Source organism: Aethalodelphis obliquidens, unplaced genomic scaffold, assembly GCF_003676395.1.
Source record: "Aethalodelphis obliquidens isolate GAN/ISIS:26980383/991018 unplaced genomic scaffold, ASM367639v1 scaffold51, whole genome shotgun sequence".
Taxonomy (NCBI): domain Eukaryota; kingdom Metazoa; phylum Chordata; class Mammalia; order Artiodactyla; family Delphinidae; genus Aethalodelphis; species Aethalodelphis obliquidens.
Window position 1 is genome coordinate 10,016,420 of NW_020837995.1, and position 26,344 is coordinate 10,042,763.

Genomic DNA, 26,344 nt, shown 5'->3' on the forward strand with positions numbered 1-26,344 from the left:
TTTTTTACATTTTTTCCCTGTAATTAACTTCTAATCTCATAGCATTGTGGTTGTCAAAGATGCCTGATATGCTTTCAATTTTCTTAAATTTACCAATGCTTGCTTTGTGACCCAAGATGTGATCTATCCTGGAGGATGTTCTGTGTGCAATTGAGAAGAAAGTGTAATCTGTTTTTGGATGGAATGTCCTATAAATATCAATTAAATCTATCTGGTCTATTGTGTCATTTAAAGCTTGGGTTTCCTTATTAATTTTCCATCTGGATGGTATGTCCATTGGGTAAGTGAGGTGTTAAAGTCCCCCACTATTATTGTGTTACTGTCGATTTCCTCTTTTGCAGCTATTAGCATCTGCCTTATGTATTGAGGTACTCCTGTGTTGGGTGCATATATATTTATAATTGCTATATCTTCTTCTTGGATTGGTCCCTTGATCATTATGTAGTGTCCTTCCTTGTCTCTTGTAACATTATTTTAAAGTCTATTTTATCTGATATGAGTATTGCTACTCCAGCTTTCTTTTGATTTCCATTTGCATGGAATATGTTTTTCCATCCCCTCACTTTCAGTCTATATGTATCCCTAGGTCTGAAGTTGGTCTCTTGTAGACAGCATATATATGGGTCTTGTTTTTGTATCCATTCAGCAAGCCTGTGTCTTTTGGTTGGAGCCTTTAATCCATTCACATTTAAGGTAATTACCGATATGTATGTTCCTATTACCATTTTCTTAATTGTTTTGGGTTTGTTTTTGTAGGTCCTTTTCTTCTCTTGTGTTTCCCACTTAGAGAAGAATTTCCTTTAGCATTTGTTCCTTTCGCATTTATTGTTGTAAAGTTCCTTTAGCATTTGTGTTTCCTGCCTAGAGAAGTTACTTTAGCATTTGTTGTAAAGCTGGTTTGGTGGTGCTGAATTCTCTTAGCTTTTGCTTTTCTGTAAATCTTTTGATTTCTCTGTCGAATCTGAATGAGATCCTTGCCGGGTAGAATAATCTTGGTTGTAGTTTATTCCCTTTCATCACTTTAAATATATCATGCCACTCCCTTCTGGCATGTAGAGTTTCTGCTGGGAAATCAGTTGTTAACCTTATGGGAGTCCCCTTGTATGTTATTTGTCGTTTTTCCATTGTTGCTTTTAATAACTTTTGTCTTTAACTTTTGTCAATTTGATTACTATGTGTCTTGGAGTGTTTCTCCTTGGGTTAACCTGCCTGGGATTCTCTGCACTTCCTGGACTTGGGTGGCTGTTTCCTTTCCCATGTTAGGGAAGTTTTCGACTATAATCTCTTCAAATATTTTCTCAGGTCCTTTCTCTTCTCCTTCTGGGTCCACTATAATGCGAATGTTGGTGCATTTAATGTTGTCCCAGAGGTCTCTTAGGCTGTCTTCATTTCTTTTCATTCTTTTTTCTTTATTCTGTTCCATGGCAGTGAATTCCACCATTCTGTCTTCCAGGTCACTTATCTGTTCTTTGGCCTCAGTTATTCTGCTATTGATTCTTTCTAGGGTAGTTTTCATTTCAGTTATTGTATTGTTCATCTCTGTTTGTTTGTTCTTTAATTTTTCTAGGTGTTTGTTCTTTAATTCTTCTAGGTCTTTGTTAAACATTTCTTGCATCTTCTCGATCTTTGCCTCCATTCTTTTTCTGAGGTCCTGGATCATCTTCACTATCATTATTCTGAATTCTTTTTCTGGAAGGTTGCCTATCTCCACTTCATGTAGCTGGTTTTCTGGGGGGTTTTCTTGTTCCTTCATCTGGTACATAGTTCTCTGCTGTTTCATTTTTGTCTATCTTTCTGTGAATGTGGTTTTCATTCCACAGGCTGCAGAATTGTAGTTCTTCTTGCTTCTGCTCGCCTACTTGTTTTGTTTGTTTGCTTGTTTTGGTTTTCTTGTTTTTAACTTATTTTTATTTATTTATCACTTATTTTGGCTGTGCCGGGTCTTAGTTGTGGCATTCCGACTTCTTAGTTGCAGCATGCATGTGGGATCTAGTTCCCTGGCCAGGGATCGATCCTGGGCCACCTGCATTGGGAGCATGGAGTCTTACCCACTGGACCACCAGGAAAGTCCCTCCTACTTGTTTTGATGTGGGTATTTTCTCAGTCACCCAATGTATAGGAGTCACTCAGCTAGTTTCCGGATTTCTCTCAAAGGGAATTGCTCCATGTGTAGCTTTATATTCAGTGCATCTGTGGAAGGAGGGAAATTCAGGAGGCTTTTATGTTGCCATCTTGGTCTGGAGCCCCCCAGGAGTATTTTTCAACCACTTCATGAACATCCCTTCCTTATTGTCTCTGTCTTCCTTTCCTTCCCTCTCTGAAAAATAAAAAAGAATTCAGTATAAATTCCCATTAATCTAATTTATTCATCTCTTCAGCCATTCATTAAGTATCTGATTTCTTACAATTTGATTGTAGCGTCCAAGTAACATTTGGGACTTCAGTATCCTTAAGTGATGCCTCTCCAAATGGCTTGTTAGAGGGAGACTACTGGTTAGCTTGTCCTCGGCACATAGGGTCATCTTTTACCATCTCTTCATCCTAGTAAATGTGCCCACTATATGTTTCATGCCTCCACAGAGAAAGATGGGAGGGGAACTCACAAGGCTCGGGATGGTGACCTGGTAACCAGTCCAAACCCCTATTCCTCTCCTTCTCCTAATGCCATTTGTTGTATCTATTCCAGTTGTGCTGACAAGAGGGGTCATTATCCCAGCAAGTGTGTGGTGGAGCAGATCTTGGTCCTAGGCCTCAAGAAGCAGCCATCTTCTGTGACCAGCCACTCACCTGGTGAGGAAACAGGCCATTTGTTTTTGTAAACATAGAAGTATCTGCAGTGAAGAGATGATTAGTCTAAAACTGACAAAATGTCCTTAGCCAAGTGGACTCTGCTCTTTCTGGCAGGAGTCAAATATACTAGTATCTAGAGGGCGTGAGGCCATTCTGCTTCTCTTCATCAACTGGTCTTTCTGCTCGTTGTAAGCAGTTAATATTTTCCTAAAGGAAATTATTTGGGACTTGAAATAATATTGTAGCTTCTCTGAATATTTTTTTTAAACTGTAGATATCTGAAGTCCTGGGGAATCCTGCTCATAGAGTTTATGGAGTTTCTTAAAGGACATGGGACAGGATATATCCTTTTTTACTGAATTATCCTTTCTACTGAATTTGTTGGACAAATCACTTTGTTCCTTAGTTTGTTTTCAATCAGTCTTGCACTCAAAACAGTGGAGTGTTTCATGTTTTAAAATTTCATGGAAGTCCATGGGTACAAGTACTATTAATTTGGATTCTCCTATATGGGGCATAAGGTTTTATAACAGAGTCAGAAACATTTTAAATTCAAAATTTCTCTCCTAGATGTTCATCAAACTTTCCCTTTTACAATTTTGATATCTAGATGGTAAAGCTCAGCCTGTGGCTTTTACATATTGTGCCAAAACATCCACCCTGAACCTGGAGAAGTTCTCACTGAACATTGGTGCTGACTGGAAGGTCCAAATCCAGTGACAGAGCAGTGCACCTGGTGACAAGTGATGGGAGCAGCTGCACCTTTCTGCCTTTCCACGGGCCTTTTTTTGCGATTTGTGCTGCATGCTATTGACTCCTCTGGCTCAAAGTCATCTTTCATAAGTCACCAGTTTACTAACGAACAATAGCTTTCAGATTTTTCAGATGTTACATTTTTAGATGTGCTAATAATACTCTTTGTGTCACACACGCCCTCTTCTCCTACATGCAAGTGGCCCAGAGACATTTATAGCGTTCACAGATCTCGCATTGCTCCGTGGGCCATGACCTGTGGTATGCACTCTGGCCCAGTGGGCAGTTTCTCTTTGAGCACAGCTGGATGGGTTTGTTTTATGTGAGAAGTGGGCCAAGCCCACCCACCTTGTGGAAGGTTGTCTCAGTCCATGTGGCAGAGCCACTTGGGCTCCAGCAGCTGAGCTGCTCAAGGCCTATCTCCAAGTAGACAGCAGCTTCTGGTGCCTCCCCACCCCAGTTATCTTTTACCCACTTAGACCTGGACAAGACAACCTTTTCTGCTTAGAGTGTATTCACTGCAGCAACAGGGAGTTACTCTACCCTAGAGACTGACTCAGGAACACAAAGGGCTCTTTTCCCTGTCATGTTTTTTGGGGTCCAAAGTTCCAAATTAATCTCCTTAAAATTCTCATTTCTTTATATTAATTTTTTTATTAAATATTGTCCACTAACCAAAGCTTATTTATAATATGAGTAAGCTATAATTTAAAATAATAAAATAATTACCCATGTCCCCACCCTCAAACTTCAGAAATAGAACACAGGGCCGGGATGAGGGGGAGGCAAGTAAGGCACTTGCCTGGGGCACAAAATTTAAGGGGATGCCCCAAATCACAGTAATCAAAATAAATAATATTTTAATGCAATATTTTTAAAAATCAAAATTAACAGCAGGGCTTCCCTGGTGGCGCAGTGGTTGAGAGTCCGCCTGCCGATGCAGGGGACGTGGGTTCACGCCCCGGTCTGGGAAGATCCCACATGCTGCGGAGCGGCTGGGCCCGTGAGCCATGGCCGCTGAGCCTGCGTGTCCGGAGCCTGTGCTGTGCAACAGGAGAGGCCACAACAGTGAGAGGCCCGCATACCGCAAAAAAAAAAAAAAAGACAAAATTAACAGCAAAAAAAAATCCATGATGAACAAAATATCAAAATTTTAAATAAGGACAGGATCGATAGTACTGCGTTTTACTTTTGCCTCAGACTCTAGTACAGCGTGGCGTGGGCTAGAAGACTACATCTATGCCAGTTCCCCAGGATGCTCCCCAGGGACACCCTGTGGCCACAGCATCTGCTGGGGCAGTCACATGTCCTCAGCACTGCTCAACATGCACATTTGCTTATCAGGCTTCTTCCACTCAGCAGCTTGCCAACTGTCACCTCTATGCCTCTGTTCCCTGGGTCCCAATATCCACGGTCTGCCCTCCACCTATGCAAATCCTACCATCCATCCAGGCCCAACTCAAATCCCACTTCCCCACAGAGCCTTTCTAACTACCCTAACACCCTCAACTCCCCTTTACTATGAGCAGTGATTTTGCCCTTCTCTGAAATGCTGCCCCACTTATAATATGCATTCTGCTTAGCATTCTCAGGGATGGTGCCTCAGTGTTTCAGGTTTGTCTGTCTTGTTCCCTTACTAGATTGTATGTTCTTCAAGATCATGTTATATTTGTCTTATATCTGCCAGAGCATGATTATACTTGGCTTTTAGTAATGGTTGGCTGTAATTGGTTGACTGATGGATTTATTTAAAATTGAGAATTGAATGTATTTGTTTCTAATTTACTCTTCTGACCTAGAACTCTTCCCTCCAGATATAGTAAACATTACACATTTCCTCATGGACACATTTGATTGTATCAGTTGAGATTTGAGCTTTGCACCATATATAAGCGCACATAGACATATACAGATTCTTTGCTCCTATTTCTGTAAGTTTTGCAATTAAGGAGAAAGGAAGAAGCCTCCATTAGCTGAAGTCCGATTTCCCAGCTTCAAGTTTCCCTTGCCAAGCTACAGTAAGACTTAAACTGAAAACTGAATGCTCTTACCTAATATAAATGATGGTTTTTAACAGCACTTAAGGCTGTATAATTAAGACCTATCTTCAGTTCAACATTTATTATGTGTCTATTATTCATCCATTTAAAATATTTTTGGAGGAAGGAATGAAATAAGAACTTTAGAGTAGGTTAGTGAGGAACTGCTCTGTCTTGACCCAGAACTATCCTGAAAGGTTTAACTAGATACATTGAATGGAGAGAAATACATCCTGGGTGTGCGTAAATGTTATCTGCTCTTATTGCTTCTCACACTTTACCCCCCTCCTATATCTGAAGCTCAGGACCAGAGAGCTAAGCGGGGCCGAGTTGGCCTACAGTGTTGAGTTACCTTGTTGTGGCTAATTCTCGATATGTTTTCTCAGGAAACTGGATTTTATGTAAGAACTTAGAATCATTTTAACAAAGATTCAAACAAAGCTCTAAAATGAATATATAATGTGTCTTTCCTTTAAGACTTAAATGCCAAGGAATGAGTTGACAAATCAGTTTAAACGTTAGAAACTGCTCAAAAGAAATATGGGCAAAGGTAATTCATAAAAGAAATTGAAATAGGCAAAATAAGCATGAAATACACTCAGCATTGTTAATATTCAGAGAAATGGGGGTGTCCATGATTGGCCAAGATTAAAATGAAAATGCTAATGCTGGTGTGGAGAATAGGCATTTTCGTGCATCATTGGTGGAATTATGCTAAGTATAATCTTTCTGGATGACAATCTGGCAATAGCATCAAAATTTTAAATTTGCTTTAACCCAGAAATTCCACTTCAGATAAATCAGATAAATTGCTCAGAGCTATTAATTGTAATGTGGTTTATACTATGGAAAACTAGAAATAAACTAAATGTCCTTTATCAGGGGATTGGTTAAATATAGCCCTTTCATACAGTAGAATATTATGCAACCATTAAAATAACAATGTATATATATCAACATAGAAGTATGTGTTTGATAAAATGTTTACTGAGTGATTTCATTTATGTAAGTTTATAATAAACAGACCAAAGCTGGGGACTTCCCTGATGGTCCAGTGACTGAGACTCCACACTCCCAATGCAGAGGCCCTGGGTTTGATCCGTGGTCGGGGAAACTAGATCCCACATGCTGCAACTAAGAGTTCACACGCTGCAACTAAGAGTTCACACACTGCAACGAAGATCCCGCACGCAGCAACAAAGATCCCGCGTGCCGCAACTAAGACTTGGCACAGCCAAATTAATTAATTAATTAATTAATATTTTTTAAAAAAAACAGAATTGAGGCACATCCTATACTGCTCAAAATGTGAAGGCCATGAAAAACAGGTCTGAGGAACTGTTCCAGATTAAAGGGGGACTAAAAAGACATGACAACAAATGTATGATCCTGGGTTCCATCCTGGAACTATAAGGGACATTACTGGGACAGTTGGCAGAACTTGAATAGGATCTTTTGATTACATGGTAATTTTCCTAATTTTGAGAATTGTACTATGATTACATAGAAGAATTTCCTTATTTTTAGGAAATACATATGGAAGTATTAAAGTAGCATAGCTCTGACTTACTCTCAAATGGCTCAGAAAATAATTTATGTATGTATGAGAAAAAGAGACAGAGACAGAGAGAGAAAATTGGCAAAATGTATTAAAATGTTATAACTGAAGAATCTGCATGAAGGGTATACAGGAATTCCTTACACTATATTTTCAACTTTCCTGTTAAGTTTTAAACTATTTCAAAACAAAAAGTTTTAAAAACAAAGATGCTGGGCCATATCTTCCTAGTATCTAACAGCTTTAAAATGTTTGCTTTCTATTGTTGTAAAGGCTTATAAGCTGTAGCATGTAAAATAGGATGAAACAAATGGAGTTAAGAATGCACTCCAAGCCACTATGTAGAACAGTATGGAGGTTTCTTAAAAAAACTAAAAATGGAATTACCATATGATCTTGCAATCCCACTCCTGGGCATATATCCAGAGAAGACTGTAACTCAAAAAGATACATGCACCCCTATGTTCATAGCAGCACTATTCACAACAGCCAAGACATGGAAGTAACCTAAGTGTCAATCAACAGGTGAATGGGTAAAAGATGTGGTATACACATACAATGGAATATTACTCAGCCATAAAAAGAATGAAACAATGGGACTTCCCTGGTGGTCCAGTGGGTAAGACTCACTTGCTCCCAACGCAAGGGGCCTGGGTTCAATCCCCGGTCGGTGAACTAGATCCCACATTCATGCTGCAACTAAAGAGTGCACATGCTGTAACAAAGATCCTGCATGCCGCAAGTAAGACCCGACACAGCCAAAATAAATATTTAAAAATATATAAATAAAAAGTTTTTTAAAGAATGAAATAATGCCACTTGCAACAAATGGATGGACCTAGAGATTATCTTACTAAGTGAAGTAAGTCATACCGAGAAGGACAAATATCATACGACATCGCTTATATGTGGAATCTAAAAAAAAATGATACAAATGAATTTACAAAACAGAAACAGACTTACAGACATGGAAAACAAACTTATGGTTACCAAAGGGGAAAGTGGGGGAGAGGTAAATTAGAAGTCTGGGATTAACAGATACACATTACTATATATGAAACAGATAAACAACAAGCACCTACTGTATAGCACAGGAAACTATATTCAGTATCTTGTAAAAACCTATAATGGGAAAGAATCTGGAAAAGTATATGTATATCTGAATCACTTTGCTGTACACCTGAAACTAACACAACATTGTAAATCAACTATACTTCAATTAAAATTTTTTCTAATAAAAATAAAAATAATGAACTCCAGTACAAGAAAACACCTTTATTTCTGATGCAGCAGACCTCTTCAGAATCATCAGATCAGCTGTTCTTCACCGGAGAAATGCCGGGCCAAACCAAGCCCCCTACTTCAGGGAACACAAATACCACCTTCGGAGCACTAGGCCAGCAGCCCCTGACCTCACACCACCCACACTATGGCAGCGCTGTACGTGCTTCTATATGTGCTTCCCCACAGAGGTCCTGTCTGACTGCAGGAGCTGACCATGGAGCTTTCAGGAGGGTATTCACACTAAGAAATAGAATGGAATACATGTTTATGGCAGGCATTTATTTAGGGCAGATGCCCTGTATAGTGGTCAGGGAAAGTCCTTCATGCATTTGGAAGGCCAGTTTTGTCACCTTCCTTCTTTTCCCAGGTCTAAGTCATCCTGCGGATCCTGGCTATAGTGGACCTGGGGTGGTCAGTTCCTGACAGAAGTGATCCCAGGATGTAGATTCCAGTTTGACCAGGTACCAAAACATTCCCTGCCCTAGAGGCCTGGTTTCTTTCTTTCTTTTTTTTTTTAATATTTATTTATTTACTTGGCTGCACCGGGTCTTAGTTGCAGCATGCGGGATATAGTTCCCTGACCAGGGATCGAACCCGGGTCCCCTGCATTGGGAGCACGGACTCTTAGCCACTGGACCACCAGGGAAGTCCTGGCTATTTTCATTTAAATGTACCTATAGGACTATTTATGTTCTGGGGTACAATTCACTTTCAGAACTAAGTGAATTCTAGGGTCCTGGTCCCACACATCAACATGACCAGGGCCAGTCCCAGATTGGGCCATTCTCCTAAAGGCTCCCTCGAGTGGAAAGCACAGCTCGTCACCGTGAGTTTGCCTTAAAGTTGTGCTGAGCCTTACATCCTGGTTAACTAATACCAGCCTATCAGATTGTTGTAGCCCTAGGGAAGACCGCAGTTCTAGAGTTTGGTCTGCGTGCAGAATTCCTTCACTTTTTCACATCCTTTTCAGTATCAGTGTATCATAGTGATAGGCAGCAGAAACACAGTCAAAACACATAAATATTTGGAGTTTAATGGGTTTTAGCTCATAACTGACCATCTTACCTAAAAGCCTTCTTAGTCATGGAACTCCTATGACAATATCAAGCATTCCACTCTGCTTTTAAGATTTCCATCTACCAAACTCTCTGAATGCCCAGCATAATTCCGGGGGTGGGGGTGGGGGGGAGTGGCACTCTAGACTAAAATAACTTCTCAGTCCAGGGGATAGAAAGCCATCAGCAACTCCACTGGAAACAGATTACCATATTAACCGCAGATAATGGGGGCCATATAGCTCACATTCTAGCAGAAAGAAAGGAGACATTGGCATCTGATATCAGATCTGCCTGTCTTATGACCAGCTAAAGACTGCAGTGCCACAGCAAGGCCAACCAGAATCAGACAGCTGCTTCTTGACTGTTGTTTTCAGCACGGCTGATGGTGTTAGATTCCACTCCCTTCAGAGCTAGGGGAAGGGAAGCCCTGACTATTTATATGCAAGGATCCAGAGATCTTATGCCTAATGCACATTACTGGAGTCTTAGTCATGCATTTATTCCTTCACTGGATATCAGGAGACCTGGGGTCTTGTTTGGTTCTGTAGTTAACTGGCAGAATGACCTTGACCATGTCATTTAATCTCTCTAGGCTTTGGTTTCCTCTTTTGTTCAAGAAAAGAGATAAGCTCTAAAATTCTGTGTGTTTCCCATGACTTAACTGTAAAAATAGAGCAGATATCTCAAGTTTTCTCAGCTGTAAAATGGGATTAATCAAACGTGCAGGGTTGTGTACAGATTAAAAGTATTCCATGTGTATGGAAAGGAAAAAAATAGTAACTTTACTTTGGAGAAACCTGGTAGATGCCACCTTAGCCAAGTACTCAAGGTTGATATCACCAGTAATAAAATACATCAATGTCATGTACCCCCAGATCTGATTTGATGAGAAGGGTGCATAACCTCTGTGATATTCATCCCCCAAACCATAATCTCAGTCTAAGCATGTGAAAAACATCAGACAAACTCAAGTTAGGGACATTCTACAACATATCTGACAAGTACTCTTCAAAAGTGCCAAGTTCAAGAGAGACAAAGACTGTGGAACTGTCAGAGATTGGAGGACACTAAGGAGATATGACAATTAAATGCAGTGCAGATCAAATTCTATAACAGAAGGGGAAAAAAAGCACTAGCGGAAACACTGAAGAAATCAAAATATGTCTTGTAGTTCAGTTAGTGGTATCTTACCAACATTCATTTCTGACTTTTGATCATTGTACCATGGTTATGTAAGGTGTAAACATTAAGGGAGGCTGTTGAAGGGTATTCGGGAAATCTGTGCTATCTTTGCAATGCTTTTGTATGTTTAAAATTACTTTAAAAGTTTTTAGGGGACTTTCCTGGTGGTACAGTGGTTAAAACTCCGCACTTTCAATGCAGGGGGCACGGGTTTGATCCCTGGTTGGGGAACTAAGATCCCACATGCTGTGCAGTGTGGCCAAAAAAAAAAGAACGTTTTTACAACTATGTGAAGTGGCTAGCTCACAGTAGGCACTTAATGAGTGGTAGGTGTTCTAATTATAAGCTAATGCATTAATTCCAACAGTGTTGAATCAAAGAAATGTTGATGGAAGACAGTGATATGCAATCATTAACTGCCTTGTTGGTGCAACAGAAGCCATTCCAGCTGCAGATATTGCATGACCTTAGCTGAAATATGTTATAAAAATGAGTTCTTTATCCTTGAAGAGGCTCTGGGAATTGAAAACATGCAGCTGTTTACATGCTCATCATCTGCCTTTGTTTGTGGACTCAGATTGGATTTCTCGCTGATAGTATGAGTTTCTACAGCTGTGCAGCTGAATAAATCTTGAGCTTGGACCTGCTAATCTGAGAGGGGGTTTTATTCACAACAATTGGTAGAGCAAAATGAATAGCACCTTGCACTCTGTGTGTTTGATACAGTATTCCCATTGTGCTATGACAAGAGGCTGATCTCCATCACACACCCATCTTCATTACCAAGGATGGAGCTAGCTTAGACAGCTGAGGAAAGAAGGTCAGCTGTGTGGGGGCCAGAGACAGCTCCTCCCCCGGAGGCAGATCAGCCAAGATACTTTGATTGCATTGGCAAAGCAATAAGAAGTGGAAGAAATTTCTTCTCACGTAGGGAAACATCATTCAACAGATATACAACACATATTTATTAAGAACCTTCTATGTGCTTAACCCTTACGGTGCAGTGGGGACCCAGTTCCCACCTTCACAGAGCTTATAGTCCTGTGGGCAAACAGGAAGCTCAATAAAGAGAAACAATAAAATGTGGGTCGGTGCTGTGAATTTCAAGGTGGTATAGAGCTGGGACTCAAACATATGATGGCACATATTATGGCGGGAGAAGGAAACTGCCCCCCTTTGTTTTCCATTCCATTAGTGAGTTTGACGGTGGAAGTCAGTCTTTTTAGAGGCTCTTTTAGTGCAGGCAGATAGGCACGCCTCTGATTGGAGACTCTGTGACCACATGGTCCTGGGCAGATGCACTGTTCACATGGAAGATGGTCAATAAATGCTCATAAGGTGAAAGCTGATTTGTGCCAATGAGTAACTGTCATTCAACCTGATATAACCCCAAATAATATTAACTTCGGTTCATCTCTAACATTTATTACGTGCTTAAGACAATCCTGCCACTATCTTAAATGTACACAATGTGTTTAGTTTTTACAACAACTCAATAACAGAATGACTATCATTATACCCATTTTATAGGTGAGAAAACTGAGACATAGGAAGAAAGGAAGAAGTGACTCACCTAAAGCTACACAGGCACAGCCAATGAGCAGCAGGCCTAGACTTTGAACCTAGGCAGTCAGCATCAGATGCTGCCCTTCTCTATTCTGCCTCTCCAAGAGTAGTAATAAAGATCCTTGGGCATTTCCTTAGAGGGATGGGGGAATAAGCTGATGGTTCCTCAAAGCTGCAACCCCAGGGATCACGAGCCTGGCGGGACTCCCTATTTCAGCTGTCACTTCCTACCTTCTCTCATAGCCTCTAGCCTTGGACTGATGAGATGGGCACATGGGAACAGGCAGAGCTGCAGTCTGGGACTAGCCTTCATTCAGCCACACTTGGTATATGGCCATCTCCTGACAACCTGGGTATCAGCTACTGTGAGTAGAAGACAAGGCAGAGGCCAGGCAGGCAACTTCCTTCCCCAGAGCCACTTGTGGTCTCATCTAAGAGCCCTGAAGCCAACTGTTTGGGTATGACATGCCAGGACTTGATGGCCAACCTGGCTCAGTATCCAATTCCAACTTCTGACTCAGATGCCTAATGTGGCACGCCTGAATAATCTGTACTCAGGTGCACTTTTTGTAGAAGACTTGGTCCCAGTGTTTATCTTGGGGGTGGGGAGAGACAAGGGATAGCTAGGTCAAGTGGGCAAGAAGAGACAGGGATTTTCTCAACTGAGGACTCTGCTGAGTGGCATTTTCCACCCAGACAGTTTCACTGAACGCTGATATCAGAACATTCTAGAAGAGATGCCAAATCCAGTTGAATAATATTCTGATATCCTAGAATTTTAAAAAGTAAAAATCATGTTCTCAAAAATGCCTAGAACATTCTCCTAGAATTCAGTATCTCACATTCACCCTTGCAAACTTTTTTCAATACTGTTTTCCATTAATTTGGTGGCTAATAGTTTGATAGTCTGGATAACTGCCAATTCAATAATGTATCTGCCATTCTTTGCTAAGTTTCAGTGTTCAATTTACTCAAATATTCCCCTTTCATTTCCTGACAACACCAGAACTTAATGGCAACACAGGAACATCCCTGGCCAGGTCCTTCTCTCTCGAGAATGCAGTCTAGCTGCACTGCTAGCCTCTCTCTTGCTCTCATACTCATGATCTTTCTTCATGTCTATTTTTGGTTTTCCTGGCTCAGGCTTCTTCGGGCCACTGAAACACAACCCTCACTTTCTTTCTCTCCCTCTGGCATGTATGCTGCTGGGAGAAGCCCCCTAAGTAAAAACTGCTACAGAAATCCTAACTCCTTCCTCAGGAAAACTGGATGGCTTCTGGATCACAGCTCACTTTTTAACGTGAACACAAGCTGGACGACCTTCTGATGGGCTTTCAACTTTGAAGTGGATGTGGACATTTTTCTCTCCAATGACAGAATCACTACAACTTCCTCTTTGCAGTTGCTTCCTTTCCTTAAAGGTAGCTGAATCTTGTTGTCTTTAAAAGCCTGTTCCTTCCAAAGTTGCCTGTCATGCTAACCGTCATTAGCACGTCTGTGGCCCCACAGACAGGGGCTGAGCCCAGGTCTCCGGGGCCAATCCCCCAGGCAGACCAGGGCAAGGGCACCGAGGCTGGTGGCGGAAACCCAAGTGGCATCTACTCAGCCATCATCAGCCGCAATTTTCCCATTATCGGGGTGAAAGAGAAGACATTTGAGCAGCTTCACAAGAAATGTCTAGAAAAGAAGGTTCTTTATGTGGATCCTGAGTTCCCACCGGATGAGACCTCTCTCTTTTATAGCCAGAAGTTCCCCATCCAGTTCATCTGGAAGAGACCTCCGGTGAGTAGCTGAGTGGTTGCAGCTTGGGTTTTTTTCCCTCAGAGTAGTCCTCCCACTCCGCACCTCCCCACAGCACAGCTCTGTGGTGCACGGGGCACTGGGCGAAGGATCCTGGCAGTAGCCCTGCAGGGCTCTGTCCTCAGGTGAGGCAGGGCTGATTCTCACTCTCTGCTCTCTCTCTCAAAAAAAACCCTTGCTCTTTATGAAAGCAATTGGAAGTCAGTTTAATTCACCCTATAAAAGTAAATATTCCTTTCCCAGAACAAATTCCAAACTGGAATTTCCAAACAAATTCCAAAATTCTGACCTGGAGAGTAGTCCAGATCTACCCTCCTGTTTAAGTATCTTGCATCTTTATAAGATTCCTTCACTTTCTTACTGAAGGGCTAAAATCATGATGTTCTTTTAAGTTTGCCAGTAGCCATGTCTTTCTGAAATGGAAAGAACCCTGGAAAGAGGAGAGTGGCAGCAAAGACTACTTTTTCATGCACAAAATGTTAGGATTAGAAGGAGAATCCCTTGCAATCATTTGAGTCCATCTACCTCACCTCACAAATGAGGAGATAAAGGCACACCAGAGTGAAGTACATCCAGGGCACGCATGACAGCCTGGATTAAAACCCTGTTTCTTTTAGTGACTATTCCAGGAATAGTCAGGAAAGGAAAGTGAGGAAAGTCACATTCCCCCGGCTCCCTGCTCTGATCACACCTCCAGCATGACTCTTGTCCTTAATTCAAGAAATCTTTATTGAACATCTTCTAGAGCCAGAAACCAGGCAAGCAACTGAGGAGACAGCGTAAATAAGGAAAACAAAACTTCCTGCTCTCCTGGAGCCTAGAGTCCTGAAGGCAAGACAGGCTTTGAACAAGAGTGATGAGTTTCAGGGCGCTTCAGAAGGCAAAGGAGAGCTAACCCAGGCCAGGGAGAGAAACCCTCCTGAGGAAACCATTTCATCTGAGCCCCAGTGCTATTCATGAGCTTCATCAGGTTAAACTGAGGCCCAGTGCTATTCATGAGCCATGTGTTTCTTTTGTTTTGGCCACAGTGCAGCTTGTGGGATCTTAGTTCCCTGACCAGGGATTGGACCCGGACACTCGGCAGTGAAAGCGCGGAGTCCTAACCACTGGACCGCCAGGGAAGTCCCAAGCCATGTGTTTCCTTTTAACCTGAGATGAAATATCCAGGTTAAATATCCAACAACCCTGTCCTCACCCTGTGTGTTCCACAAGGGCCCCTTTCCTTCCCTGCCGGCTCTATGCTCAGGCCCGTGACTGTCCTGAGGGCCCTCAGTTTGGAAGGGAGGACTGGAAAGAACTTCATTCTCCAACCCAATCACTGCCCTATTGCGAGGGAACTGGGACACGTCGCATCCCTGATGAAATATCTTCAATGACACTGTTCTCCCCTCCCCCTGTGTTTTCAGATAAGTCCAAACTCCTTACCTGGGCTATAGGCCCTTCTCCAGTCAGCCCCGGCCTCCCTGTCCATCTCTCCGTCACCCTCTCTCCTGGGCCCCTACACATTCAGCTGCTCTGTTGTTCTAAGTCTTCTCATACACAGCCTTTAGACCAGTCAGGATACTACTCAAAGCAATGTGTTTGAGTATCTCGTGCCTGATCTAAGTGAATCGGTCCAACTGAACAAGAGGATATGCGTATGAACCATCCCCTCGTGGGCAGGAAACTGCCTGTCCTTTTGGGCCATTACAGTCATCCCCATCAAATACAAAATGTGTGTGTGATTGTGAAATGTGAGTGCATCATTCGAGGGTGAAGGTGACCACATAAAGGGGGAATCACACTGGGTCGGGGAACTTGGCTGCTCACTCGGTTATCGGCTATGACAACCTCTGGAATAAGGCGGTGAGCAAATGCTCCCATTTTCCCCATCTGCCTTTGCCTTGTGCATTCCAGGTTATTTCTCCATACTCTCCTGCAATCACTCTTAAAATCAGGGGCAACCTAGATCCCTTTTGCTTTTGGAGGGATGGGACACGGGCCAGCTGCAAGACCTTGTGCATCTGCTACCCTCCTTCCCTTGGGAATGCAGGACCCCCAGATCACTCCACGGAGACCCAGAAGCCCACGAGGGAATTCTCCCTTGGGAGGCAGCATCTCCCTTCTTGGTGCCTCTGCCCTTCCCGGCGAGGGCCCCTCCATAGGCAAGTTGACTCACATCCTCTCGTGGTTCAGGGCACAAGGATTCTGTGCAAGGATTCTGCATAGAAGATTCTATGCAGTGCTAACCCTCTGAGTCAGCTCAGCTCACTAAGGCCGCCAACAACAGAGACTGGCAACGTGTTCCTGAGCCTCCCCTGTCTCTGGCTCTAGGCAGAGTCACCTTTCAGGAAATTCCATCTCATTCCAGCCCCACCCTAACCTGGACCCCAGAGAAGCAGGAGTCCACCTATTTGGGAACCAGGTTAAGTCAGACTTCAGGTTAAACTGCACGTGATGGATACAGCCTCAGTGTCTCTTGGCTCTGCCAGGAGAGGTTATAACCTATTTGGGCCTCCCATTCACAGCTGAGTTGAGGTCAAAACTGCATCATTGATGGACAGCCACCCCCAATTTATCCCGTCAGCTCTTTCCCTAGGAAATCTGTTTTCCCTTCCTCCTCTGCCGTCTAAGCTCCTGGGGCTGATAGCTGGGATTCTGCATTTTCCCTGAGCCACTTTCTGTTCAGCTTTGTTTCCACTGGTTCTGGGGGGTTGGGGGAATTTACCATCTTTCCTTTATCTCCAGATCCAGTGCTTTATAACTGACCGGCAATGGCTGGGCCTCCAGCCATAGGCTGCCTAGCTGCCTCTTCCCCTCAGGTCCTGTCCCCATGGCTCCATCTTTTCAGAGCCTGACCCTTTGCCAGTTCGGAGCTGGGTCCCAACTTCACCCACATTCCTCTGGTGTATGCCTTCCCTCTTACCTGTTATTATTATTACAACCCCATATCCAACTGTGCTTTGCCCTGGTTGGTCTAACCTGGCTCTCAGCCCTGCTCTCCTGCACTCCTTGGGTCAGCTAGCTCCCTCTGCCAACACCTAGACCTGAGGAAACCTCTTTCCCAGACAGACAGCAGCCCCTTTATATTCTGAGCAGGTGACTTTATTTCCTATAGTTTCCATACCTGGAAGTCTCTTGATTTACACTCTTTTTAAGGCTAGAGTTTAGGTAAGTTTCCCAAGTTGTAATTTATCATGAACCATCTTTCAACAAGACTAGAAGATTTTGATGCTGGTACTAAGATCTTATCAGAGTATCCACGGAAGGTCACGACCACCACCCAGCTGAATGCAATTGGAGGAGGCTTTCTAATATAACATGCATCACAATTTCAGGGATGTTAAAATATGAGGGGGGAAAAGTACCTTTAGAATAGACAAATAAGACCCCTTTCCCCCTTAACTCACAGTCCTGCCATCCCCTTCCTACTCCTTTTCCCAAACCATTTCCTTCTCCTCTGCTGCCTAGCAGCCTGAATCCAACCCCACCAGCTGGGCTTTGCTGCTCTCTGTCTGACCTGGTCTCTTACCCCTTCCCAAGTCCCCAGCATCCAGGCAGAGCTAACTTCTCCCTTGTCCCAAGCTGTTACACCAGACAAAAATTAAAAAATAAAATAAACCACTACATTCTTCAGGTTAGGTCTTGTTACCACTACAAAATTATCTTTGATATTTTATACATATTTATCCAGATGTGTTTATATGTGAATCCTTACCGTGGCTGAATCGTCAGCTTTTCTCTTCAAGAGGAAAACACATCAGGAAAAAGTCGGAAGATTCTTGTAGTTATAGGAAGGGGGCTGGACATGGTTGTTTTCTAGGGGAAAAAAAAGGAAAAAAAAAATGCTGATTTACTTACAAGAGGAAGGAGAGCTAGAACAGAAACCAAAGGGGGGTGGGGGAAGCAACAGGGCAGGAGACCACACAGGTGAGGGTCATCCCTCCCCTTGACCTGACCCTCAAAGACCTCTTTACCAATGAACTTGTGAAACGCCGGAGGCAAGTATATAACTTTTCTCAGTAAAGGGCGGAAGTTAGCGTCTTGATTTACACAGGCCGAACTGGGCCAGCACACCAGGAAGTCAGAATGTGGAAAGCACAGGAGTGGGGAAAGACAGAAGCATAAAGAAGCAAGCTGCCCGGAACCCGCCGAACTGTGGTGGGAGGGAGGAGGGTCTGACCTCTCAGAGGCTATGATGTGGGGATTCAGGATCTCCAAGGAACCATGAGCCCTCAGCTAACACCTGGGAAGCATACTGCTTAAGAGAAGCTGACACTTGCTTTACCAGTTTCAACCAAACTTCAGGTTTAAATAATCACCATCAGAACTTTTAGGAGTGTATTATACCCTCCAAGAGCACCAGGAATAGAGAGTATATATTATAAAGCAGTATCAAAGCTGCTATAAAAAAAACTCCTTATAAATCATAGGCTTGAAAAATGTTTGGGAACTACTACTTTTTGCCACTCCAGGTAGATGGACTTCTTTCCTGATGTTAAGGTTTTGAAGGGAAAACGATGCCCCCACCTCCTTTATTAACCTATAGTTAGTACTTTCTCAGTCTGAAAGTTCACCCTTATTTCTAGCCAGAACTCTTCCGGCCACAATTTTAGCACATTATATCTGGCCCTGATCCAGCAGACAGTGAAATTGAGTCAGCTGATTTCCTCTGTATAGTAATTCTCCTTATTCGTGAATAATGCCATCCTTCCTTTAGTTGCTTCAGATCAAATAGTCATAAAACTTCTCGACTCTACCCCATAGGTGTGATTTTTCCAACCCTGGAGTTGTCAATGCTATGATCCACATACAGTCAATCCTCAGGACTTGTGGATTCTGTATTTGTGAATTCACCTACTCACTGAAATGTATTTGTAACCCCCAAATCAATATCCATGGTGCCTCTTCGGTCATTTGCTGACATGTGTAGGGCAGTGAAAAATTTGAGTCTCCCTCCATGCATGTTCCCAGCTGAAGTCAGACAAGGTTACCCTCTGCCTTTTAGTTTCAGCTCTCAGACTATAACCAAGTATCGTTTTCATAGTCTGGTGCCACGTTTTTTCTCTGTTTAAAATGTCCCTGATGAAGACTTCCCTGGTGGCACAATGGTTAAGAATCTGCCTGCCAATGCAGGGGACACAGGTTCAAGCCCTGGTCCGGGAAGATCCCACATGCCGCGGAACAACTAAGCCCATATGCCACAACTACTGAGCCTGCGCTCTAGAGCCCTTGGGCCACAACTACTGAGGCCGCGTGCCACACTACTGAAGCCCGCATGCCTAGAGCCCGTGCTCCACAACAAGAGAAGCCACCGCAATGAGAAGCCTGCACACAGCAACAAAGAGTAGCCCGTGCTCGCCGCTACTAGAGAAAGCCCACGCACAGCAGCAAAGACCCAACACAGCCAAAAATAAAATTAAAAAAAAAAAGAAGAGTAAACATGTTTTAAAAAAAAATGAAGCAAACAGGCTGAGGGCAAATAAATAAATAAATAAATAAAATGTCCCCCAACGTGTAGTGCTGAAGTGCTATTTAGTGTTCCTAAGTGCAAGAAGGCTGTGATGTGCCTTGGCGAGAAAATACATGTGTTAGATAAGCTTCATTCAGGCATGAGCTATAGTGCTGTGAGTTCAATGTTAATGAATTAATATATATATTAAATAAGGTGTCTTTACACAGAAACACACAGAAAATAAGGTTATGTATTGACGGTAGACACCCAGGAATCTAATGCTGTATTTCCTCCAGGTGCAATGACTCAATATTCACTAATTGAGCACTCACAGTCACAGTGACTTTATAGAACGTAACTACCATGAATAATGAGAATCAACAGTATTCCTATGTTCTCTCTATTCCTAGGTATCACAGCTTGAGATAATACCCTATGAACAGTGTGATCAGCAGGAAACACTGCAACATAGTTTAATCTATTACAGTCATTATTCTTTTTGATGATCAAATTGTCCCATCTTCAGACAATGGGAGCCTCCTACAAGTTGCCTGTATCATTTGACATGACCCCATTCATTTTCAATAGCTTCCTTGTTTTCTGGCCACAACAAAAAGTCTCAGGCTCATCTTGTACATTTCTTGCTCTAGATCTGGAATGAATCATTTCTTCAAGGAGGCTGGTTCCTTTTAGTCTGAACTAGAGTTAAAGAAAAGGAGTGAAATGTAGAAGACAGCTGCCTGTTGACTTCCTGGGACCCAGTGCTTGGCCTTTACATCAGCGCTCTGAAGTTGAAAGTTTTCTGACAATCTGTGGGGACAGGTCTGTTGCTCTAACGACCTCTTCCACATGCCCATCACCTCTATAATTAACACCCCACCCTGGGTAACTTCCCCGCAGGGGGTCACGTGACCTGAGTTACTCAATTCCGAAAAGAAGAAATCCTAGTTTGGCACAAAATAAATTTATTTCATTCCAGTGTGAGATGAGAGGGAGGGAGCAGAGCTACAGAAACACCGATGCTGTGTGCAGTGAGCCCTCTGTTTCTGGGCCTAGAGCCCAGTCGCTGTGCAGCTGCTTCTCTCAGGGATATTATCTTTCCAGTAAAACCAGCTGGGAGGTCTGCTTGTAATCTGTTTTAGTGTCATCATCTGTCAGACAGTTTAGAAAGAAGTGGGGATCCCTGGGCTAGCCGCTAAAAGGAAGAATTGGGGGCATGGTGCAGAGTGGTTAAGACAGCTGGATTTAGAACCAAACAGACCTGGTCTGAACCTTGGCTCTGCCCCTAGCAAGTCACATAAACTTTCCAAGTTTCGAGTTTCTCTTCTATAATGCACATAGTGATATTCTCATCATATGGCTGTATCTGAGTATCCATAAAATCCTAGTAGGTGCTCAAGGTTAGGTAGCAATATTAGGATAGGCAGCTGAGGACAGGAGCACAACACGGTGACGAAGTGCACAGGCTTTCAAGTCAAAGAAACTGGATTCAGATCCCGGCTCCCCCTCTTACCAATGTGACCTCAGGCAAGTTACGGACCATTTCTGGGTCTCAGTTTCCTCCCATGTGAAAAGAAAATGAAAATTCCTACTTTCATAGAGTTGTTGTAAGGATTAAATGAGATACCGTACATGACTTGCTTAGCGCGATTGTCAATAGCGGTGATGGTAAGTGAAAGGCAAAATGAGGTACCCAGTTGAGAGCCAGCCCCCTCTCTACTCAGCAGAGAATCATCACAGTGCCATCCTGGAGTGGGGCTGGGGAAGCATAAGTTTTGGCGAAAGTGTGACAATTCTATAAATATCGATAACATTTAGGACTGCCTCCCATTATATTCCGCAAGACAGCAGCTCCTCCTGAAAGTCGTGATGGAGACAGGACTCTAGACATCATGGGAGGAACAAGCTGAAATAACTCAGCAGTAGAGCTCTGAGAATGGGAGGGGCAGAGACAGAAATAGCCAAGAAAGGTATGAGAAGATGCATTTCATTGATTATGAATAAAGAAGAGCATCTTTTCATAATTCATGTAGTTCTTGATTATTCATCTTGCTGTCCACGAAATAGCTGTTAATGTCTTTCGCTCATTTTTCTATTGAGTCGTTTGTTTTTTTCAACTTGAATTATAAGCATTCTTTATGTATCCTGGATACTAATCATTTATTGTTTAGATGTGCTTTTTTTCCCATTTTTTGGCCACACCACGTGGCATGTGGGATCTTATCTCCCTGACCAGGGATCGAACCCGCGCCCCCTGCATTGGAAGCGCAGAGTCTTAACCACTGGACTGCCAGGGAAGTCCAAACTTTTCCCTCTTTTAAGGGTATTTTTTTACTTAAAAAATTCTAAATTAAAAGCTCTTAATTAGAAGTTCTAAATTAATTCTTAATTTATTTTTTCCTTTATAGTTAGTGCTTTTTGTGTTCTGTTAAGAATGTTTTTCCTAAACCAAAGTAATTCCTTTTTATTATCATTTAGAAACTTTATTTTTCTGCCTTCATATTTGGGTCTATAATACATCTAGAAATTATTTTTGCATATAAGATAGGGATCACATTTTGTTGTTTTTCCATATGGATATTCAAAGTTTCCAGCACAATTCATTAAAAAGACAATCCCTTTTACATGACACTTTTTAAATAAATCAAATATCTATCAATGCGTGGCTCTGTTTCTGCGCTCTCTGTTGTGTTCCATTGTGTGTGTTTATCTTTGTGCTAACACACCTTGTGCCAATAAGCCTTTTTTTTTTCCTCTTGGCCGAGCCACATGGCTTGCAGGATACCAGGGATTGAACCCGGGCCACAGCAGTGAAAGTGCCGAGCCCGAGTAACCACTGGACTGCCAGGGAACTCCCACTAAACTCCTAGTAATTCTAATAATTTGATTATTGATCCCAAGTTATTTGTCTATAGAGTCTATGTTTCTGTATAAATAGTTAGGTCACGTGAAAATAATGATGGAGCTACCCAGTGCATTATGCACAACTGTATTCAGCAGGCTAATTCGTGTTTTATTGCACTGGCGAAACCCTCTAGCATAATGTTAATAACTAAGGAGATAGCAGGCATCTTCCTCAGGTTTCCCATTTTAAAGGGTGTATTCTTAATGTTTCACTGTTGAATAGATTTTCTACACATTGATTTTTAGAAACAACTTATCATTAAGAAAGTTCCCCTCTATTCCTGCTTTGCTAAGAGTTTCTTTTAAAATCATAAATGGTTGTTGAACTTTAATACTTTTTCTGCATTTATTGAGAAAATCGTGATTTTTCCTTCTTTAAACAGTTAATATACAAAATTACATTCATAGAGTTTTCTAGTATTGACCCCTTGCATTCTTAGAATAAAACAAACTTAGAATGTATTATCATTTTTGCATGTCACTGAATTTTGGCTTACAAATCCTTTATTTAGGTTTTTGCATATATGATCATTAGTGAGATTGGCTTAATATTTCCCTTTCTGGTGCTGTCCCATTTTGGGATCAAGGTTATATTAACCTCCTAAAATGAGTGGGGAATGTTCTTTCTTCTATTCTGTGAAGAGACTGTGTAAGATGGAAGCTATATGCTTCTTAAATATTTGGTAGAATTTTGCCAGTGTTTTCTTTAAGGGAAGATTTTATTTACTAATGAAAATACAGCCTCTTCAATAATAATGGGATCATTTGAAATTGTTTTTCTTCTTGAGTCAGTGGTAATATTTATTCTTCTAGGAATTTTTAGTAACCATTTTATCTCTTTAAAAACCTTTTTTTTTTTTCTCTAAAGTCAATCATATTGGATATTAATGTAGATACAGCAACTTTGGGGGCAAGTTTTTGCTTGATATATATTTTTTTCATTCTTTTACTTTCAACATTTCTATGTCCTGATGTGGTGCATGGGCTCAGTAGTTGCGTGTGGGGGCTTAGTTGTCCTGCGGCATGTGGGATCTTAGTTCCCTGACCAGGGATCAAACCCGGGTCCCCTGCATTGGAAGGCGGATTCTTAACCACTGGACCATCAGGGAAGTCCAAAACCTTTGTCTTTTAACTGGAGATTTTAGTCTATTTACATTGATTATGAGCTTTGATGTACTTTGGGTTTATTTCTATCTTCCTAACTATAACCTTTCTGTTTGTATTTCTTTTGAAATGTTCCTGTTTTCCTCTTTATGTCCTTTTAATTGATTAAAAGTGCTTTCTCTCATTTTTTTTTTCTTTCTACTAGTTTGGAAGTTATTGATTGTTTCTGTCTTTTCAGTGGTTGCCTTAAATTGTTAGCATACATATTATCTTGACGAAGCCTGAAATATCAATACCATTATTTTTCTCATAAATAATATGAGGAACATAGAGCACTTTAACTACTCCTCTTCTAACTAATATGCCATGGTTGTTCAGAATTTTATCTCTATCTTGATTTTTCAACCTTAAAATTAGAAAATATTGTAATTTTTCAATATTTGCTTAAATTTACACACATTTGCCAATTTCTTTGTTTACTGATCCTTCCTGAGTCTTAGACTTTTCTATCTAGAATAATTTTACTTTTTCCTAAAGTACATTGTTTAAAAGTTCCTTTAGTGGGGGTCTGTTTGTAGTAAGCGTTTCAATTTTTATTTGTGTGAAATTTGCTGTCACTCTTAAAATACTTTTCCTGAGTAATCAGCCCTAGGTTTATTCTCAGTGCTGTCCTCTGGATTACGTTGTTGTTGAAGTCAGCAATCATTCTATTTGGTATCCCTTAATAGGCCATCTGCCTTTTCTCTCTGACTGCTTTCAAACTCCTCTCTGTCTATGGTATTCTGCATTGTTGTGTCTAAACGTGTATTTCTTTATATCTTTCCTGCTTAGGATTCATTGGGATCTTGAATCTGAGGATTGGAGTCATTAATCCATTGTAGAAAATCTCTTAGAATATTATTTCTCCCCATATTTTCTATTATCTTCTTCTAGAACTCCAATGAAATATATGCTGATCTTATCTTGCTCTATCACATATATCTTAACCTCTTTTTTAAAAAAATTTCCCATCTTTGATTCTCTGTGTGGTATTCTACGTGATTTCTTCTGAAGTAGCTTCCAATTCACTAATTCCCACTTTAACACCACCTAATCCAATTATTGAATTATTAAATTTCACTGTGAACATTAATTGGATACTGGTTCAAAAAATAAAAGCATCTATAAAAGACATTTGGGGAACAACTGAAAAAATTATCACAGGGATTTGGATCTTGGATAATATTAGAGAGCAGTAGTTAATTTTCTTAGTGATAATGGCATTATGGTCAGTAGGAGAGTGTTCTTGTCTTTAGGAGATGCCTGGTGTATCCTAAGTATATCCCTAAGTATTTAGGTGTAAACTGTCATTGTATGAACAACACTCTTTCAAATGGTTCAGCAAAAAAATAATAAAATCTATGCATACATATATAGATAGGTAAAACAAAGATGGCAAAATGTTAACAATTGTTGAATGTAGATGTAAGCTATATGGGTGTCCATTCTTTAAACTTTTCTGCAAGTTTGAAATTTTTCATAATAAAAAGCTAAAAAACTGTGATAGCTAAAATCTAACATTTCAATAACAGGGTTAAAATATAAAATCAAGGAAAAGGAAAAAAAGAAAGAGAGAAAGGAAGAAAGGGAGAAAAAATAATTGAAAGGGAGAGAAATGTAAAAGAAATAATATAAGAATATCCCAGAACTGGGGACAAAATTCTCTACCTTGAAAGGAGTCACTGAGCGCTCAGCACAAAGAATTTTAAAAATAAATAAACTCATACCAAGACACACAAATGTAGCTTTTGGAATTGGGGTGGGGGATTGTTGGGGAGAGGGAGAAGGGAGAAAACCCTAAAAGCTTTCAGAGGGAAAAGACAGGTCACATACAAAGGAATGTTCATAAAAATTGCATCATACTTCTCAACACCAGATGCCAGGAGCAATGAGACAATGCCTTAAAACTTCTGAAGGAAACTGATTTTCAACCTAAAACACCTAGACAAATTTTCAATCAAGTGCAAAGATAGAAAAGAGATAGATGGGCAAGGACTCAAGTGACTTACCTCCCACTCATCCATTCTTACGAAAACTGCAAGTTGTGTGCCAGTAAAATCGAGGAGTGAACCAAAGAAGGGTTAAAATCCAGGAAACAGATTTCCACCCAGGAGAAGGGCAGTCAGTCCCAGGCCACTGCTCCAGACCTGGAAGATTGCTGGTCTGGTCTGTAGGGGAGAAGGGCTGCAAAGAAAGGCCCTAGGTTGGGGAGCAATGAACCTCTAGGTTATCTATGCATTTAAGTATTTGTAAAAACTACTGCTGAAGAAAAGCACTGATGGATACATAAAAAAATCAGAGAATGATAAAGAATAAGAGAAAAGAAACATTTATACAGAAAGGAAATGTAACACAGCATACTACTTAGTTAAGAAGTGAACAATATTTAATTATATTAAAGGAAATAATGAATTTTAATTTCTCTAAAATTTATGACATAAGTATTTTGGGAAGACGATGGGCAGAGCATAATGTGAGAAACCTAAATCTCATTCCCCCAAATAGGAATTCTATTGATACTTTGTAAAAATAATAAATTAAAAAGTAATAATATTAGCATATTATTTAGAAATATAGAGGTAAATACCAGAAGAAAGAGCTAAAAGAATTAAAAGTGGCTGTCTCTGAGGAGAGAAATTTGCAGGGCAAGAGACTGCTATTCCTCTAGGTAACTTTTGTTTGACTTTTTAAAACTTTGTTCATGTATAAACTGAATAAAAATAAAATTATTTCTTAAAAAAACTGACCTCAAGAATTACGTTGAGGGCTTTCCTGGTGGCGCAATGGTTGAGAGTCCACCTGCCGATGCAGGGGACGTGGGTTCGTGCCCCGG

The 26,344-nt window shown here is 41.3% G+C and overlaps 2 protein-coding genes and 1 long non-coding RNA gene across 10 annotated transcripts in view; 2 read left to right on the top strand and 1 right to left on the bottom strand.

The window, feature by feature from the left end:
* GANC (glucosidase alpha, neutral C) overlaps nucleotides 1-12,305 on the top strand; it is a 76,710-nt gene extending 64,405 nt beyond the window's left edge. For 3 of the 6 annotated variants that reach the window (XM_027084011.1, XM_027084016.1, XM_027084012.1), the window contains 2 exons: nucleotides 2,687-2,790; nucleotides 3,401-4,449. In XM_027084011.1, coding sequence (XP_026939812.1) covers nucleotides 2,687-2,790; nucleotides 3,401-3,510 — 214 coding nt within the window. In that variant the 3' untranslated portion in view covers nucleotides 3,511-4,449. Of the gene's footprint in view, nucleotides 1-2,686; nucleotides 2,791-3,400; nucleotides 4,450-8,791; nucleotides 8,886-11,031; nucleotides 11,539-12,194 lie in introns of those variants that run through there. The other 3 variants (XM_027084014.1, XR_003428196.1, XM_027084015.1) reach the window with 3 other exon arrangements.
* LOC113608067 (uncharacterized) lies at nucleotides 1,978-26,189 on the bottom strand. The gene is made up of 3 exons (XR_003428200.1): nucleotides 25,521-26,189; nucleotides 17,728-17,828; nucleotides 1,978-2,317 (listed from the first exon to the last, which is right to left on the bottom strand). It is a non-coding gene; the product is annotated as an uncharacterized LOC113608067 (long non-coding RNA).
* Nucleotides 13,403-26,344, top strand: part of CAPN3 (calpain 3) — a 48,510-nt gene continuing 35,568 nt past the window's right edge. For 2 of the 3 annotated variants that reach the window (XM_027084025.1, XM_027084022.1), the window contains exon 1: nucleotides 13,683-14,012. In XM_027084025.1, the coding sequence (XP_026939826.1) occupies nucleotides 13,704-14,012 (309 nt within the window). In that variant the 5' untranslated portion in view covers nucleotides 13,683-13,703. Of the gene's footprint in view, nucleotides 14,013-26,344 lie in introns of all 3 variants that reach the window. The other variant, XM_027084024.1, reaches the window with a different exon arrangement.